Below are 19230 nucleotides of genomic sequence, written 5' to 3'. Positions count from 1 at the left end.
ATTGAATGCTACGTTTTCGATGATCGTCGCGACTACTTGGCATCGATTGCCCTACTTTGCCGTCAGCTGCATAAGTTTGCGGAACTTTGCCCCAAAGCAACTGGTAACTTTCGCTTTCTTGATAGCGCCTTTGAGCTGACTCACATACCCTCTGTGCTGACCGGATGGTTAAAATCGGCTCTGAATGCAATTCATGCTCGACCGCTCTACGACCTTCTGGGGGAACTAACCTATGAGTGGGTTCAACCGCCACTTACTCTGTTGGCTCTCACTAGTGATAACAAGCAGCAAAACTATTAAAAACTTCAGTCAAAAAATGTCACACAAAATATTATTAAACTGTTAATATACATAATTTCTTAAGTTAAGTTTGCTCTACACCTGGGCTTTTATAATAATAATTTGTTTAATAAAAAATAATATTTAAACTTAGTTTTATTATAATAGATTTAAGAAACTATTATCATTAGTTTTATATTCATTTCTCGGAAAAAAATCCTTAAATTTGTATTTTTATTTTTTTAGTGTTCGTGGAGGTCAAAGTACTTCATTTTTTGTTCTGAATTACATTCACAATTTTCGTTTCCACCATCAATTTTTTCGATTTGTCTCCTTCAGTGCGTGGCAAACGTTTGACTGAAATTATAATACCCTCTGCAAGGGTATAAAAGGATTAAAACAACAGTATACGTATTTTTGCTAAAATTTTAAACCAAAGAATATTTGTATATCCTTGCAGAGGGTATTATAATTCCAGCCAAAAGTTTGAAACGCAGTGAAGGAGACATTTCGACCCTATAAAGTATATATATATAGTATAAAACCTTGTGGTGAAAATGACCCACAAACTAGTTAAAATTTCTGACCTATTTTATAGTACCTTCGCAAGATTTAAAAAATGATTATAACAAGATTCCAGCAGATGGGCATACCTAGATCCTATATTTAAGCTTTGTGTAATGCACAATTACCTAAAATAAAACTATACAACAATAAATACTTTTAAATAAATACATTCTCATGTCAAAATTATCCGTTTTTCCCATTTATTTTCAGATACCACTATTAGTGAACAAGAAAGTCATTCAGTTTTTCTACCGTGTCCCGTTAATGTGGACAAGTGCGGAAAACTGCACTCACTAAATTGGTTTAAGGGCGATGATCGCATTGCTGCAATGCTCTTGGGAGACAATAATGTGACAAGCGTTAATAAAGAATTTGAAGAAAGGTAAGAAGAGATCATATCAAACTAATGGAAAATTAAATGTTTTTTCGTTCATAGAGTAACTGTTGAGCAAAACCCATACAGGCTAGTTATTAAGGACTTGAAAATTGGTGATGAAGATATTTATCTATGTGATACTACATTTTTTATACCAGAAGAAACGTGTGATAACTTCAATGGATATCGAATCGAGTTGAGGGTCTTAGGTAAATTAACCAAATAATAATAACTATATTTTTTTTAATATTATTTATTGCAACCATCAGCTTCTTACTTGTAAAGTATTATATTCACATGGTTCATTCTCTAGAGCAAATAGGCAACCTCAAAAAAATGTCAACATTTTTATACCCTTGCAGAGGATATTATAATTTCAGTCAAAAGTTTGCAACGCAGTGAATGAGACATTTCCGACCCTATAAAGTATATATATTCTTGATCAGCATCACCAGGAGAGTCGATCTAGCCATGTCCGTCTGTCCGTCCGTCTGTCCGTCTATTCGTCTGTCCGTCCGTTTCTACGCAAACTAGTCCCTCAGTTTTAAAGCTATCTGCTTGAAACTTTCCCTAAAGTTGTCTTTCTATTGCAGGTAGTATATAAGTCGGAACGAGCCGGATCGGGCCACTATATCATATAGCTGCCATATAACTGAACGATCGGAAATGCCATAACTTTGGTGTTTTTAAAGTTAGGAAGTTGGGATTTTTTGAATAACCGATCCGATTTTGGCGAATATAATGTACATAATAATCTGCAAGGGTATATCAACTTCGGCTCCGCCCGAAGTTAGCTTTCCTTTCTTGTTTGTAATTGTATACATATACATATACGTAAAAGTCTTGGCCATAGCTATGGCTATGCATAGCTGCCCGGAAAGGGGCCTTTCATAGGTGATTTATGACCTTTTTTATTTCATGTGTTTTGACATTTTCAAGTTTTGACCTTAAATACACCCTAGCAGACAGAATTTCAGACAAAAGTTTGCAACGCAAGAAGAAGCCACTTCATACCCGATAACGTAAAAACATTGTTGATCAGCATTACGAGGAGAGTCCATCTAGGCATGTCCGTCCCTCTGCCCGTTTCAGGCAACAATTCTCTTAGTTTTTTATATGGATGAAACTTTCCCAAAAGTCTCTTTCATTGCAGGTAGTATATATGTCCGAACAGGCCGCATCGGATGACTATATCATATATCTACCATTGGAAAAATCGAAAAAAAAACTCCACAATCTGTGATCAACATAATCACTGTTCACTGATAGATTTCCTACAATAGTTGTGGAGATCGCATGTCATGGTCACTAATCACAATTTATATAAAGTATATATATTCTTGATCAGCATCACCAGGAGAGTGCGTCCGTTTCTACGCAAACTAGTCCATCAGCTTTAAAGCTATCTGCTTAAAACTTTCTCAAAAGTTGTCTTTCTATCATTTAGCTCTCATAGGAACAATCGAAAAAAAATTTTTTAAGTATAACTTTGCTGTTTTTAATTTTATTTTGTATTCTTTGGGATTTGATGATATTTAAATACTATGAAATTACGGTTTTAATTAAATGAAAATCGACAATCTATATCATATAGCAGAACAACGTAGCAGATTTTTAACTATGTGTCGAGACATAGTTTTTTTCAATATATTGTTTATTTTGTTTTATAGCTTGTAAGTGTTAGACCTTACTTAATATATATATATTATTTTTTTTCATTTAAAACTTCAAGCGTTTCACACATTTGAAGCCAATAAAGTTAAAATTTGTATAGATTTGCAACCCTTCATGAAGCAGTTCTGAAATCTTACTTTTTACACGCATAGGCATTAAAAAATGTTCAAAAATACATATGTAATAAATGTTTGTTGAGGTGGTCTTACTTCCGTTCTAGAGAATGAATTTTATTTAATTTTTTTTATACTTTAGTTTTATTATCAGCTTACTTTTAATGTTAGCACAATGAAAATTTATTATTCCTTACAATAAAAAAATGCATGCTCTATTTTTAAGCTGTAATTTAAATATGTACTGTAATATACATGTGTACTGGATAACCAAGTAATACTTTTAAAGCTTACTATTATATTTACATGTCTGCTTATTTGATTTAGGTCGGGAATTAACACCGAAACCGTTCGGTTTCGCCCAACCCTTTTTTCAAAACTCTATTTTTATACCCTTGTAAATGGTATTATAATTTTAGTCAAAAGTTTGCAACGCAGTGAAGGAGAATTTTCAGACCCTATAAAGTATAAATATTCTTGATCAACATCATCAGGGGAGTCGATCTAGCGATCTAGAGTCCGTCCGTCCGTTTGTTCGTCCGCCTCGTCTGTCCGTCCGTTTCTACACAAGCTGGTCTCGCAGACTTAAAGCTATTTCCTTGAAACTTTCCATGTCTTTTTTATTGCAGGTAGTACATCTGTCAGAATGAGCCGAATCGGGCGACTATATCATATAGCTCCCAAAGGAACAATCGGGAAAAAACAATTTTAAAAGGAATAACTTTGCTGTTTTTAATTTTTGTGTTGTTCTTTTGGATTTGGTAATATTTAAATTTAATACGGAATTGCGGTTTTAAATAAAATAAAATCCGAAATCTATAGTATATCATATACTACACTTTGATTTCTATGCCTATACAGTAGAACCCCGTTTATCCGAGGTAATGTGGAGAAGGGTGCCGCGGATAATCGAAAATTCGGACAGCAAGGAAGACATAAGGATTAAAAAAAATTCAATTATTTCTACGTATTTTGAAAGGTGAAATCAAGTTTAGTCGTAGGAGGTATACAAAATGGGAAATGTATTGACATAGTCTAATATTTAGTATACAAAACATGGCTGAATATAAAGGGCAGGTCACTGCTGAGGTTTAAGAAAATCTGTAATTCAGTAACCCGGATAACGCAAAGGGCCGGTATTACAAAAAACAATGAAACTATGTCCATTGGGCGCTGCATTTTGCCATCGTTTCTATGGCAGCTATATGATATTGTTGTCCGATTTTAATTTTATTAAAACCGTAATTCCATATTATTAAAATATTTCCAAATCCCAAAGAGGCCGTTAAAGTGTGCGCACGAGAAAATTGGATTTATCTGTTTATTTTCATCCGTCTTATGCACTTTGCAGTAAGGATGATAGGTTTTAAACTTTAAGTGTTATACGGTTTTTTGACTTTAAAGCTACCTTTAGCTAACTAACTACTTACTTTTATATAGAAGTGGCTTTGTATTTATTAAAGAATTTGACGTTTACGAGGCTTATGTGTACTAGACTGATAATTTGTTTTGTAATTTGTATTCATCCCAGGCTGTAATTTCCAACTTGGTTAGAGCAATCTGTTTTAAAACCAAATTATTATATTATCATTCAATGTACCTTTGACTCCCAACCTCCTTACCGTTAACCATTCTCTTTCTCTTTCTTTTATATTTACACGCGTCAAAACTCATAAAAATATTAATCCAAACTAATTTACTTCTTAAACAAAATACCACAAACTGTATCAAACCGATCGTCAACATCGACTTGGAAACTCCTTGTAATTCGTATAACCCATAACTACATATTATTAACTGAAATTTAAACAAATTGCTCGAAATATATGAAAATCACCAAAATAACAAATATCTCATTTCTGAACCACAATTAATTTTCTTATTTTATATTCAATTGCGAATTTCTAAAACCAAAACTTCATATGGACTCGAATTGCACCCCATTTAAATTGTGATAATTTATTTTATCTTTCTGGTATAAATAAAATATCTACGTGATAAAAACGTAGAAAATATTGGTAAATAAATTTCATAGCTAACCAATATATATATATATATATATATTGGGTGTGTTTAGTTTTAAACTTTCATAAAGCAAATAATCTTAGTGAACTAATTGAGACAAAATAAATAGTTCAATTAAATTATTAATATCTCTTACAAAATTTTTATTTAAGTCTTGAATTTGTTGTTTCTAATTTATTTTACTTTAAACAACAAATAAATCGTTAGTATTAATAGTTTTAGTTTATTTTAAACTATATTTCTTAAACAATTTTGTTATTTGTATTCAACACAAAATCATTTATTATACTTTTTATTAAACATTTCTACCCTCTAAAAATTAAACGGCACTTACATACAAACAACACAAACCGACCAACTTTCTTATATATGCCGGATCTTAAACACACACGTATTTAGTGCCACCCACTGAGGTTGTTATTTTGGATGCCAAAGGCGATCGAATCGAGAACGGCAGCATCGTGGGACCCATGCAGGAACGTCAGTCACTCAAAGCAACATGTACTGTGAAGAACACCCGCCCACAACCAGAGGTGGGATGGTTCCGCGGAACCAAGCGACTAACAACTTGTGAGTATTTATAATATTTGTTTACTTTGTTATTAAAGCTTGAAATCGATTATTAATATCGGATCATTGTTATGACAGCTATTAAATCAGTCATCCAATTCGCCAGATTTACTGTTGCGATTGTGCAAACACCTTTTGAGCTGCGTTGTACCACTAACCATACAACATATGTTGTATGGTTACAAACGTTCTGTATGTCAGACAAAAGATATAGTCATATGCATAAAAACAACAATTTGACAGAAAACAGGAAATTAATTAAAGAAGCTGAAAAAGAAATCTTGAAACGAAATAGATCTATTTTGGCCCTATCGTTTTTATTTTGTATCATTATTATTATTTATTTATTTCATTAATTGAGTAACATATATACATTTAAATATATAAACTGATCCAACATCTTGCAACAAATCGTCTTCTTGAAACACAACGATACAAATAAAAAATCAATTATTTTGAAAGTTAATGAACACATTTGTTGTTATCAAATAAAATTAGCAATTGTTGTAATAGTTTTTTAAGCTTACAGATAAAAGTTGCCCTAAGATTAATCACAATAATAAAAGTCCCTGCTTTGATATTTGACGTTTATTTTAAAAGTCTTCGATAGCATTTAAATAAATATCAAAAGCTTTTTTTTTACCAATAAATTACAGAGTTTCTTTATTATAAAAACGATAACTGTACCTATACCTGGTCGAAATAGAAGTAATTCAAACCCGATTGACACAAGTTGAAATAACGTATAGCAATACCAATTGCTTGTTCATGCTGTATTTTGACTCCTACAGATTCCCCCACTCATGATTTAAACGATGGTCTTTATACGTCAACACTCGAGCTGGATTGGCCATTGTCCCGCGAAGATCTTGCTCAGGATTTTGAATGCCGCGTGACATCTGCAGCCATACCAAATACAACCGTTACTAAATTTAGCGTGGATTTACAAGGTATTTGAATAAAATGGAACCGATAATATAGTTAATTATACCCGTTACTCGTAGACTAAAAGGGTATATTGTATTCGTGCAAAAGTATGTAACAGGTAGAAGGAAGCGTTTCCGACCCTATAAAGTATATATATTCTTGTTCAGGATCACTAGCCGAGTCGATCTAGCCATGTCCGTCTGTCTGTCTGTCCGTATGAACGCTGAGATCTCGGAAACTATAAAAGCTAGAAGATTGGCATTTTGCATGTAGATTTTAGGAGTTCCTACGCAGCGCCCACAAGCCACAAGCTGTGGCCACAGTTTTGATGCTATTATGAAAATTTTAATTGATATGTATTTGTTTCGTCAATACCTATCGATTGGCCTAATAAAAGTTTGCCACGCCCACTCTAACGCCCAAAAACCCATTAAACGCTTAAGCCTGGCTAGCGCCTACATTTCCGCCTTTCATGGCCCGTGGTACCAATGTCTTGGGGTAGATGGCGCAATACAATAGCGCCATCTAACGGATGGCTTTGGAATAGCCAAGGATTTTTAGAGGGCATAATTATACATCAAATTTATGATTGTGTTTCCTAGGCTGGGGTCTTGTGTTCCTGTCAACGTCCCAGACAGCTATCTCTCCGAAAAATTTAAAGACCAGATTAACTTGTCGCGAAAGCAGATCGGTTTTCTCGGCGTCTGTGATTTATTTTAACGAGAAAGCATTACAGACTGCTGTCAGCCACATAAGCTCAAATCTTGATTCAATCTTCTCCATCTGGCTTCTAAAATTCACTGTTATTTTGTAGAGCCGAAAAAGACTTAACAGGGATTCTGGTTACTTGTTAATGTTAGCTTTCAGAAAACCAGCTCTGTCCGAGAATTTTGACAGAGGTACGAGAAATAGGTCTTAGAAGGACAAATAAAGACGCATTTAGTTGGATTTTTACATTTCCTGATAATTCATAAATTTAACAAAATATTCGTGTTTGAATAACAAGCTGTTATTTTTTCTTTTTCTTATAACAGTACGGCCGACAGGTATTGAAATTAATGGAGTGCAACATCATACAGTACAAGGCAGCAAAGTGGTTTTAACATGTGATGTAAGTAATGATTATTAAAGCAGATGAACATACAGTTTGTCGAGTAATTGTTTGCAATATGTAAAATTTCGAAGAAACTTAACTTTATGTTGAAGATTTCGCAATAAAAATTGAACTTTCCGACTTATGTATATGCCTACAACTTTTGGGAAAGTTTCAAGCAGATAGCTTTAAAACTGAGGGACTAGTTTGCGTAGAAACAGACGGACAGACAGGCGGACGGACAGACGGACGGACGGACAGACGAACATGGCTAGATCGACTCTGCTGGTGATGCTGAAACTGCGTTGAGTGTAAGGTGTAAGGGTATAACAAATAATCATCAAATATTAGTCGGTCAATTAATTCTTTGCAACATGCAAGCACAAGGCACAAAGAGACGCATACAAAATCTACGGTTAAGTAAATTTGCTCCCTTTTATTTTCAATCATTCATTTCTATTACAAGGGTAAATCGGCAAAACAATTTGCAGAAACCTTTGATATTAAATTAAGGACAGTATACCAAATAAGAAATCGGCTGCGACATTCCGACTCTGGAGGCCTACCAGAAAAGCTTACCGGAAACGCGACTAAAACAGTTGGCATTGGACTTGAACACAAGTATTTATCACATGTAGCCAGAAAGAAGCCAATGCTTTCTGCTAGCAATATACAAATACATAGAAAGACGTCTTCACTTTTCTATTGCCCACGCTAGCATGCCGGCTGAGGTCTGGGACAACATAATTTTTTGTTACGAAACTAAAATAATGTTTTACTATCACGATGGACCCAGCAAAGTTTGGAAAAAGCCAAACACAGCATTCCATCAGAAGAATATAATACCAACAGTAAAGTTTGGCAAGCTTTCTGTAATGGTATGGGGTTGTATTTCATCCAAAGGCGTTAAACAGATCAGAATTTTTAATGATACAATGACGAAAGAATTTTATTTGGACATTTAAAAAAACGAGTTGACAACAAGCGTATTTAATTTTGGATTTGTTAAACGTCAAAATCCAAATCAACTGCAGTACAAGCTATATTAAGATGATGATCCCAAGCATAAATCCTTGCTTTACAGGACCTGGCTGCTGTATAACAGCTCAAAAGTTATAGATACTTCTGCCCAGAGTCCAGATCTGATCCCCATGGAAAATTTGTGGGCTTTATTATAGAAGAAGGTCGCAAAAAGGAGACCAACCAGCAAAAAAAACCCTAATTAAAAAAAAGAAGGAAAAATCCGGAATATTACGACTTAAATGGCCTTATCCTGTCCATGTCTCGACGCCTTGGTGCTGTACAGGATGCTGCGGGACATCGAACTAAATAGTACCCCAAAAACTTATATAGTTTTTAAGTTATCAATAGTTATTAACATTGTGCATGCGTTTTGAAATCAATTAATGGACAGCGAGTTTTTGTTTTTTTTTATTTTTTACGTTTTTATACCCTTGCAGAGGGTATTATAATTTTGGTCAAAAGTGTGCAACGCAGTGAAGGAGACATCTCCGACCCTATAAAGTATATATATTCTTGATCAGGATCACCTCCTGAGTTGATATAGCCATGTCCGTCTGTCCGTCTGTCTGTTTCTACGCAAACTAGTCTCTGAGTTTTAAAGCTATCGAGTTGAAACTTTGCTAACACCCTTCTTTCCTTTGCACGCAGTATATATATATCCTATATCCTATAGCTGTCATATAACTGATTAATCGGAAATGCCATTACTTTGGTGTTTGTAAAGTTAGGAAGTTGGGATTTTCTATGGGTTTTATATTTGGCCAATCAATCCGACCTACCAAATTTCATAAGGATCGGCCGACTATATCCTATAGCTGCCATATAACTGATTGATCGGAAATGCTATAACTTTGGTGTTTGTTAAGTAAGGAAGTTGGGATTTTCTATGGGTTTTATTTTTGGCCAATCAATTCGACCTACGAAACTTCATAAGGATCGGCCGACTATATCCTATAGCTGCCATATAACTGAACGATTGGAAATGCCATAGCTTTGGTGTTTTTAAAGTGAGGAAGTTGGGATTTTTTATGAGTATTAAGAATGCATCATATGAATAATTTTGGAAAATATAATTTACAGAGTATTCTGCAAGGGTATATCAACTTCGGCTCCGCCCGAAGTTAGCTTTCCTTTCTTGTTTGTTATGATTTATACTGAAATACGGTACTTTTTTATAAATAATTGCCTACTATAACAATGTTACAAAAGAAAAAAATGTGAAAACCTTGTTTTTGTTAATATAATACATTTTCGCTTTAAACCTATCTATGACATTTTTCATTTTGCAAACAATTACTTGACAGAGGTCTCTAAACACGCTAGAAAAAATGTGTAGATTCAATTATCCCAAGAAATGTTTGCAGAGTGTTCAGTTACCGCAAATTAGTCTAAGATAAAATCGTTTTGAAACAGAACTTTAAAAAAATTCAAAATTGATAAATATTAAAAATAATTACCCTTAAAATGTTAACCAAACGATTTCAGCTTTGTATCTTTTTATTAAACTTTTCGACATTTTCTGCGAAAGATTTTCGGCCTAACGTTGCGTTTTTTATGTTACCATAGAAAACAAAATTTGTTTTTTTTTTTCTTAAATATGTATTATGTACAGTGGCTCACAGCTTATTTCGTGCAGACGTAAACCTAAATATCAAACTCATATATATGAACAAGATTCAAGTGCAGGTATGGTTGGAAGTTTTTTGGCATTTCTTAGGGCACTTCAAAAATAAAAAATTCCATTAAATAACACTTAAAAGTAAAAAAAATAAAAAAAACTGACATTTTTTATGTCCAGCTTTTTTTGTGAAGATCATTAAACTTAACTTTTTTGTTTCTACAATTAAGTATGAAGACTTGGCTTGTCTGGAACTGACCTCTCGTGGTCATTACGCCAGCACAGTCCACACACAAGGATCAGGATGATATCTAGCAATAAAGACCTAAAAAGTTTTATCTTGCAAGAATGGGGAAAAATTACAGTGGAAACCAAAAAAAAAAGGAGTTTCCTTCATGGGAAATCGTCTCAGAGGTGTTCTGAACCAGAAAGGAGTACACACAAAATATTAGCTGTAAAATTAGTAACAAAAAGTTAAGTTGAATGAACTGCACGAAATAAGCTGTGACATAAAAGAAGTGAGTATTTTTAGTTTTTTATGTATTATTTAAAGGAGTTTTATTATTATTGAAGTGCCGTAATAAATGCCAAAATACTTTCAAACATAACTGCACTAACATTTTGTCCATATTCCGTATTGTTTGCCACCTATATGAGTTAGAATTTCAAGTTTACTTCTACACGAAATAAGCTGTGAGCCACTGTATATACCCCGTCTTCGGAAGCTGCTGGCCTAATTTAATAAAACATAGAGAGCAAAAGAGAGCCAAAATGTCAAAAACCTAAAAATATATAAAGCTCACTTATACAAACAAATTTAATGGGTTCTCTTTTTGGGTACCTATGCCTTGAAATCAATACAAAGATTTTTTTGATATTTTGGAAAGAAAAAAAGTATAATTTCGATATTTTTAAGCATATACCGATATACTCCGAGATATTTACAATTTTATATCATATAGCTGCCAAAGAAACGATAAAAAATTTAAAATTGTTTTTTCTGGCTATAATATTACTACATTTTGGTTTGAATTAATGTACTATTTTATATTTTTAGATTCACGGCGCTCGCCCAGCTGTAAATCTTACATGGTATAATTCAACTAACCTAATAAGTGCTGATGAAAATGACCTAACTGAAATTCGGATTAAAGCGGTAAAAATACGTTTTATAATCGTTTTATAATAATAATATTAACATTTATATTTCCGCCTAACATTATTTTTCCATAGTTTGAAAAAAATGATGGCACTTATCACACCCAATCAGAACTAATTTTTATTGCAACTCGCTTTGAGAATGACCGTGGTTTTCGCTGTGAGGCTGAAAACGTTGTTTTGCAAATCAATCGAGAAAAACCAATTTCATCAGCTCTAACATTGGAAGTTTTATGTAAGTATATCTACCCTTTTTCTTCAATTCCATGTTCCGAGCTTCACTTCCGAAATAAATTTTTATTAAATAAAAAACTGCAAAGTTAAATTTTTTTTTCATTTTTATTTTTGTAAATTTTTTTATTTTTCTATATGAAATAGATGTCCGATTCTAATTTAGTTAAACCGGAATTCCATAATATTTAACCCGTTGAGGACGGCGTGACCCACCGGTGGGTCACGAATTAATGTTTCATCTGGCTGAACACCCACTGTGGGTCACGCCGGTTTTGATTCAGAACTATTTTTTGTTAAATAAAATAAAGCTATTTGGTATCAAAAGAAATTTTTAAATATATTTGTTAATATTTATGAGTTTTTTTTAAACGTTTTAAACAAAATGGTGGTTTGTTTGGCCCATCCTCGTGTTAAATAATACCCAACCCGAAAGTACAAAAAAAAACATTTAATTTTATTTAAATTAAATTTATGATACCTTTCAACTCAAATATAGTGAAACATGTTGTTTGAGAAGCCTTGCCACTGATATATATGCCGACAGTATCGAATAAAAAAGGAATATTTAAAACCTAAGAGTTTTAAATGTGTATTTACAAGCTTCCTTTATAATATTTTGACTTACAAAAAAGAAAAATGCATTCTACTTTGCTCCTGGCTTTATAAACTAACAAAACATTGAAGTACCATTACAAATTTTTAAAATTAGTCGACTACCGGATCTTTAAGCAAGGGTATACAGGATTAGATCAAAAAAATTACCCCTTTTTTTTTACCAGTAAAGTGAGTCCTGCACTAGTTTTCTGTAAGATTCTTTTGACTTCTCCTTAATCAACACAGCACTGCTTGTAAATATAATAATAATAAAAACGTATTCTTCAATAGATCCCCCGGTTGTAAAAGTCAGTCCATCTGATTTAATTGCCAATACAAGTCAAATAGTTCTTCTTAATTGTGGATATGTTGCAAATCCTGCTTCTCTAACCCAAGTTGAATGGTAAGTACAGACCAATATCTCTGACCAACAGATATTTTCTGCAAGGTTAATAGCATATTTTCATATTTCCACCGGCTTTTTGTCTTATTTCAAGTTTAGGAACAACATTTTGTTATACCCTTGCAGAGGGTATTATAATTTCAGTCAAAAGTTTGCAACGCAGTCAAGGAGACATTTCCGACCCTATAAAGTATATATATTCGTGATCAGCATCACCAGGAGAGTCGATCTAGCCATGTCCGTCCGTCCGTCTGCCTACGCAAACTAGTCCCTCAGTTTTAAAGCTATCTGCTTGAAACTTTCCCAAAAGTTGTCTTTCTATTGCAGGTAGTATATAAGTCGGAACGAGCCGGATCGGGCCACTATATCATATAGCTGCCATATAACTGAACGATCGGAAATGCCATAACTTTGGTGTTTTTAAAGATAGGAAGGGATTTGGGATTTTTATGGGTTTTATTTTCGGCCAATCAGTCTGACCTATCAAAATTTCATAAGGATCGGTCGACTATATCCTATAGCCGCCATATAACTGATCGATCGTAAATGCCATAACTTTGATGTTTTTAAAGTTTAGGAAGGATTTTTTTATGAGTATTAAGAATGCATCATATGAATAACCGATCCGATTTTGGCGAATATTATGTACATAATAATCTGCAAGGGTATATCAACTTCGGCTCCGCCCAAAGTTAGCTTTCCTTTCTTGTTTTTTAATAACATATGCTAAATCGTCTAAATTGAAACCCTATCTTTGAAACACACTTATTTTGTTGAACTTATGTATCGTTTTGAGTTCATTAGAACTGGATCTGGCTTGGGAAATTCGAAGTTTGCCAATTTATTTTTACGGATTAATGCGTAATGGTAAAATCCTAATCCAAGTATTTGCACACTTTTGACTGAAATTATAAAACGCTTTGCAAGGGTATGAAAAGTCTACGTAGGGGGAGGAAAGCATGCCAAATTTTTGATAGCTTTCAACTCAATTATAGTAAACACCATAAAACGAGCTTTGTAAAACATGTTCCTTGAGAAGCCTTGTCACCGATATATTTTCCGACAATATTTAATAGAATCATTTAAATGATACCTAAGGATTTTAAATGTGTATTTACAAGCTTCCTTTAGATTATACCGATAAGCCCTTCGTTCCGATATGCAGACCTTAGCAGGTACTTTCTGAGTACTTATTAGCAATCTTCCGATTGAAATACTATAAAATTTTAAATGGTTTTAAAAACATTTTTATTTTTAAATCTAAATGGTTTTAAAACTTTTGAATGTTACACCAAAAATTACAATTTTATTAGAAATATTCACACACTCAACATTATTTACCACTTTCCAAAAAATGTCATTTTTTACCCGTTATTGCGCAAGTATTATCTTCCGTGAAATTTTTGCACTGAAATCGTGTTTTTTACTGTATGTCTTGCAAAAAATAATATTTAATTTTCCAATTTTTAATTTTTGATCAAGCAACATAAAAATTGAGAGTGACACGCAAATTATTTCGGTTAGAATGTATATGAAGTATATCACAAAAGATATTTTGGAGTGACCCCCGAATAAATTATTTTTCGGTGAGCTTTTATTCCGGCATATGGAATGTGTTCCATTTTGGAAGAAAATCATCCAGTCTAAGCAAAGGTGTCTGAATCTAATAACATTTTCATAAAGAAGTGCTTAGTACTTTGGATCCCAACAACAAAACGAGTTGTTGAATTTGGCTGCGTTTCGACGGAGATCCAATCTTCAGAAGATTAAAATGCGGCACACAAAATAATGGTGCCGACGCTGTTAGTTTGTCGGGCTGGCAATCTGTTTTCAAGGTTCTAAAAGTAACTATTTTTAAAATGACGAAAAAGCGCAAAGGGCGCGCCTATCTGCTTTGACTGTCGACAAGGCTGCCTTTCAAGGAACACATAAATTGACTGTAATCCAGGATTAAGCCAGTTCAAACGATCTCCTTTCGAATGTTTTCTTCGGTCGGGATTGGCCGACTATATCCTATAGCTGCCATATAACTGAACGATCGGAAATGCCATAACTTTGGTGTTTTTAAAGTTAGGAAGTTGGGAGTTTCTATGGGCTTTACATAATATTCTGCAAGGGTATATCAACTTCGGCTCCGCCCGAAGTTAGCTTTCCTTTCTTGTTGGAATTATATTGGTAAGATGATGATTCAAAAGTCTTATAAAATGGGCGGCTAAATACAGGGATGCCAAATTAGTAAGTGCAACGTCGTATCAAGGTGCTTTTAAAGGGCTTTGCCAGTTAGACAAGCGTATACCGAACAATGCCCACCTGAAGGAAGTATTTGAGTTGGGTCAAGTGAAAAAGGTTCTACCAGAATTTGCTGAAACTAGACACTCAGGCTAGCCGGGGGAGCCACAGATTGTTATCGAAATTGCACATGGAGCTTTCAGCGGTACTAATTAACTGGGTGGCAATAAAACTCGCATTTATTGGTGACTTTTGAGAAAAGGTCTAAGTAAATCAATGTATTTGCCCAAATTAAAAATGATTTTGTGGAAACCGGACGACAACAACCAGATTTAGGAGTATGCTTGTTGCACGCCGATGATTGACATGAGCTGTGCCCAGTATTTGGCTATAAGTCTATCGTAAGAGGAAGTGCAAGATCACCTATTGACAGTCAATGAGCTCGAACGTGAAATGTATGTGAACGATGCAGGTCACTTCTTAGTTGAGGACTCTCTTCTCGACCTGCCAACAGAAACAACTGAAAACCGATAGTGTAACTGTCAGCATTTAGTTTAGCAATTCTGGAAGCACTGGTTGCCAGGATGAGCGCTTCTCATCCAATCGTTGGGCTCTCGGTCGGATTATTGACATATTTCATTTTGGACCAGCATAAAATATATATATATATACTGCGTGCAGAGGAAAAAAAGGATGTGTGCAAAAGTTTCGATTCGAGATACTGAGAGACTAGTTCGCGTAGGAACAGACAGACGGACATGCTTATATCAACTCAGGAGGCGATCCTGATCAAAAATATATATACTTTATAGGGTCGGAGATGTCTCCTTCACTGCGTTCCACACTTTTGACCAAAATTATAATACCCTCTGCAAGGGTATAAAAACAATTAAGCTATGTCGATTTTGCGCATTTTGCCTTCGCTTCTTTGGCAGCTGGATGATATTGTTGTCCGATTTAAATTTAATTAAAATCGTAATTCTATAATATTTAAATATTACGAAATCCCAAAGAACAAAAAAAAATTAAAAACAACAAAGTTATAATTTTTTGGAATTCTTTTTCTCCGATTGTTCGTATGGGAGTATGATATAGTCGTATGATATAGTCGTTCCGACTTATATACTACCTGCAATAGAAAGACAACTTTTGGGAAAGTTTGAAGCAGATAGCTTTAAAATTGAGTTTGCGTAGAAACGGACGGACGGACAGACGGGCAAGGTTAGATCGACTCTCCTTGTGATGCTGATCAAGAATATATATACTTTATAGGGTGTATATGGTACGGAAAAGCCTCCTTCACTGCGTTGCAAACTTTTGACTGAAATTATAATACTCTCTGCAAGGGTATAACAAGGGTATACAAATGATACTTTGTGTAGTACTTTTCAAATAGGGGCACAATTGATAGAAATACTAAATCACACCTGCTAAATAGGCACTCAGATATTTTGTGTGAAGATGCTTTTTGAAAATATTTGTATATTTACAAACGCCTTTGGGCCTAAATTAAACCAATTACCCTTAGTGCCATTTTAGTCCATATAGAAAATCACCTTTTTCGTAATGTGTCCTGTTACTTTGTAAATATTTGAATTTCCCAAAACTGTTCAAATTGTTTGTTTGTTGATGTGAACACAAAGAGCTAAAAAGTTGTAAGAAAATCCGGCCATTGGTCGTCTACTTGTCTTTCATCGTGTAAGGAATTTCCTTATATTCAAAACTATTTCTTCTTTTATTCAGGTATCGCAATGATGATTTGGTAAACGTAAATGACACAGATCGTTACACTGGCGGCAATTCGGAGAATGTTGCTCTCGTTATTAAATCTACAGAAAAAGAAGACATTGGAAATTATTCTTGCCAATTGTCAAATAACATTGGAAAAGGAATTTCTGATCAGAAAATTAATCTTGACGTGCAGTGTAAGATAATCTTATATTTTGGTAACAATACTTACATTTCCATTTTCAACTGTAGATGTCCCAAGTGTCGAGATTCTAATGATACCAGAGGGTCCCGTAAAGGAAAGCGATGAATCGAACGTCACCCTTTTTTGCAACATTTTGGATGCAAATCCTTCGATTCTCACCAAAGTGAGGTGGTACGCTAACTCTACACTGCTTAAGGAGCTTCCGGACTGTGAAGAAACAAGAGTAAGTAATTTTGTTATTTTTAAGATCAAAATGGCCGATAAAAAATCTTAAATTTAGCATAATTATAAAGATGACGTTAGTATTAAAAGATAATCTTATTGTTTCTTAAATTATGAAGAACCATACATTTTAGATGAAATGTATTGTTGTTAATATCCCTGTTTCAGTTTTATTAGTTCTTGCGAGAGCTCGAAAAATCTGTTTTAGTGCGAAAAATTACATTTTCAGTGCGTTAAAATATTTCAATTTAGGTTAGGAATTTTACTTGCAGACCTATTGGTTTTTATTTAGGGATATTTGGTTCCTAACATTTGTTTTCATTGGGATATTTAACTTAAAGATATTTAAGAAGAAACATTTCTTATTAGAGATGTAAATGATAATTGTCTTAAAATCCATAAAATACATTGTTTTTAAGCATCTAACAACTTTACTCTATTTATTATTAGGAGGATCTATGCCATATAGACCCAAGCAAACTGTTACTGGAAAGTATTGGACGTGGCTTTTTTTACAATTATTCCTGTGAAGGATTCAATTCTGCCGGCTGGGGTCCACGCAGTGAAGACAAAGAATTAATGGTTTGTTAAGTTAGTTTTGTTAACATTTCTTTTTGCAACGTATTTTTTTAACAGGTACATTATGAACCGGGATCTGCTGCATTATCTCATTTTCCCACTGTCGCTGTAAAGAAAAAGAGTGTGACATTCTCTTGCTCCGTAGATGATCCTGGCTATCCAGACTCAAATAGGTTTGTAAAACAACAAGCCAACCAGAATCACAAAATTACGAAACCCAAACACGCACCACTTATTGATATCTATACCGTCCAAGCACTGCAACAGCACGAAGCGGACGTTGCTTTCGAAACGCTGCTGCTGCATAAACATCAAGAACTGCTCCAAACCAATGCTTCGTCACAAATATCATCACGAACATTAAAAGCCAACGCATCCCACCTAGCTCACGAAATTAAAGAAACTCATGCTCTAATTGATTTACACTTAGACCAATCCCCTTGTACATTACTCACAATCACCACATACATGCCAAAACCGCAAATCTTAACTCTTTACACTGGGGCACAACCAAAATCCGATTCGTACGCCTCTACATCGTCCTATGCCCTTTACCGAAAAATGGGCAAATTTTCGTTTGTTGCTCAAATAGTTTCAAAACCCAACAGATTTCGTTGGCTTCGCGGCGGTCGGGGTCCTCTGCAGGACATTGTGACGAAAGATTGGACGGTGGAACCAGTGGGCCTAGACAGCCGCACCAATTATTCTTGCTACGCATTCAATGAGGGGGGCAAAGGCGTAATGGCTACAGTCAACTTGGAGGTACACGCACCACCGTTTTTTATCAAGAACTTGCCACCCTATACGGGAATACTGCACTCCTCATCCAATGCCAATTTGACCTGTCGCATTGAGTGTGTCCCGCGCTGTGACATATCATGGCTAAAGGATGGTAAGCCAATACAGAAGAACGATTCGCGATATTTTGTTAGGGAGAAATACATGGATTCCTCCCCCGCCACGGGCGATTTTGAAAGCATGCTATCAGTTTTGGTGAGTACGATTTATTTTTATTGAAAATATTCCTAGTCTCATTTTTGTCAACTCTGCTATTATAATTTCAGTCAAAAGTTTGCAACGCAGTGAAAGAAACATTGCCCATAAAATACATACCTTCTTGATCACCAGGCAAGTTGATCTAGCCGTACCCGGATGCTCGTCCGTCTGCGTAGGCAAACTAGTCTTTCACTTGTTAAGCTATTTCTATAAAACTTTCCAAAATGTCTAGACCAACTTGCCTGGTTATGTCATAGAAAAAAGACGGAAGGTTTCATGGAGATAGCTTTAAGACCGAACGGATGGACAGAACAAATGTTGTTAAAGAATATATGAAAATGTCTCCCATCACTGCGTTACAAATTTTGCCTAAATTTATAATAGCTTCTATTTACAAATTCTAAAAAGAACCGATGAACTAAAAATGTATAGGTAATTCTACTTGTTACCGCAAAAGTTAACTGTTTTCTAAAGGTGTATTTTATATATACAGTGATTATAGGATGGACATTTCATGCAATCATTTCATCAAATGAAATTAAAATCTTTGCCTGAAATTACTCCAATCAAGAAAGGAAGTTTATATACCCTGCAGTTATTACAAAACGACTACATTT

The 19230-nt window shown here is 34.4% G+C and overlaps 1 protein-coding gene across 18 annotated transcripts in view; it reads left to right on the top strand.

The window, feature by feature from the left end:
- Positions 1-19230, top strand: part of LOC108040062 (hemicentin-1) — an 84245-nt gene that overhangs the window by 24231 nt on the left and 40784 nt on the right. For 12 of the 18 annotated variants that reach the window (XR_006417511.1, XM_044458356.1, XM_044458357.1 and 9 more), the window contains exons 3-16: positions 1057-1228; positions 1283-1431; positions 5019-5027; positions 5434-5604; positions 6396-6554; positions 7566-7642; positions 11323-11421; positions 11499-11658; positions 12543-12654; positions 16627-16808; positions 16864-17039; positions 17489-17620; positions 17675-17790; positions 18226-18610. Coding sequence is in view for 16 of the 18 variants with exons in the window: in XM_044458356.1 (XP_044314291.1) it covers positions 1057-1228; positions 1283-1431; positions 5019-5027; positions 5434-5604; positions 6396-6554; positions 7566-7642; positions 11323-11421; positions 11499-11658; positions 12543-12654; positions 16627-16808; positions 16864-17039; positions 17489-17620; positions 17675-17790; positions 18226-18610 (2099 nt within the window). In the remaining 2 variants the exon portion in view is untranslated. Of the gene's footprint in view, positions 1-1056; positions 1229-1282; positions 1432-5018; positions 5028-5433; positions 5605-6395; positions 6555-7565; positions 7643-11322; positions 11422-11498; positions 11659-12542; positions 12655-16626; positions 16809-16863; positions 17040-17488; positions 17621-17674; positions 18611-19230 lie in introns of all 18 variants that reach the window. The other 6 variants (XM_044458358.1, XM_044458359.1, XM_044458348.1 and 3 more) reach the window with 2 other exon arrangements.

Source organism: Drosophila rhopaloa, unplaced genomic scaffold (assembly GCF_018152115.1).
Source record: "Drosophila rhopaloa isolate 14029-0021.01 unplaced genomic scaffold, ASM1815211v1 contig_164, whole genome shotgun sequence".
Classification (NCBI taxonomy): domain Eukaryota; kingdom Metazoa; phylum Arthropoda; class Insecta; order Diptera; family Drosophilidae; genus Drosophila; species Drosophila rhopaloa.
The sequence above is the reverse complement of the archived record's forward strand: the minus strand, read 5'-3'. Positions and strand labels throughout refer to the sequence as shown.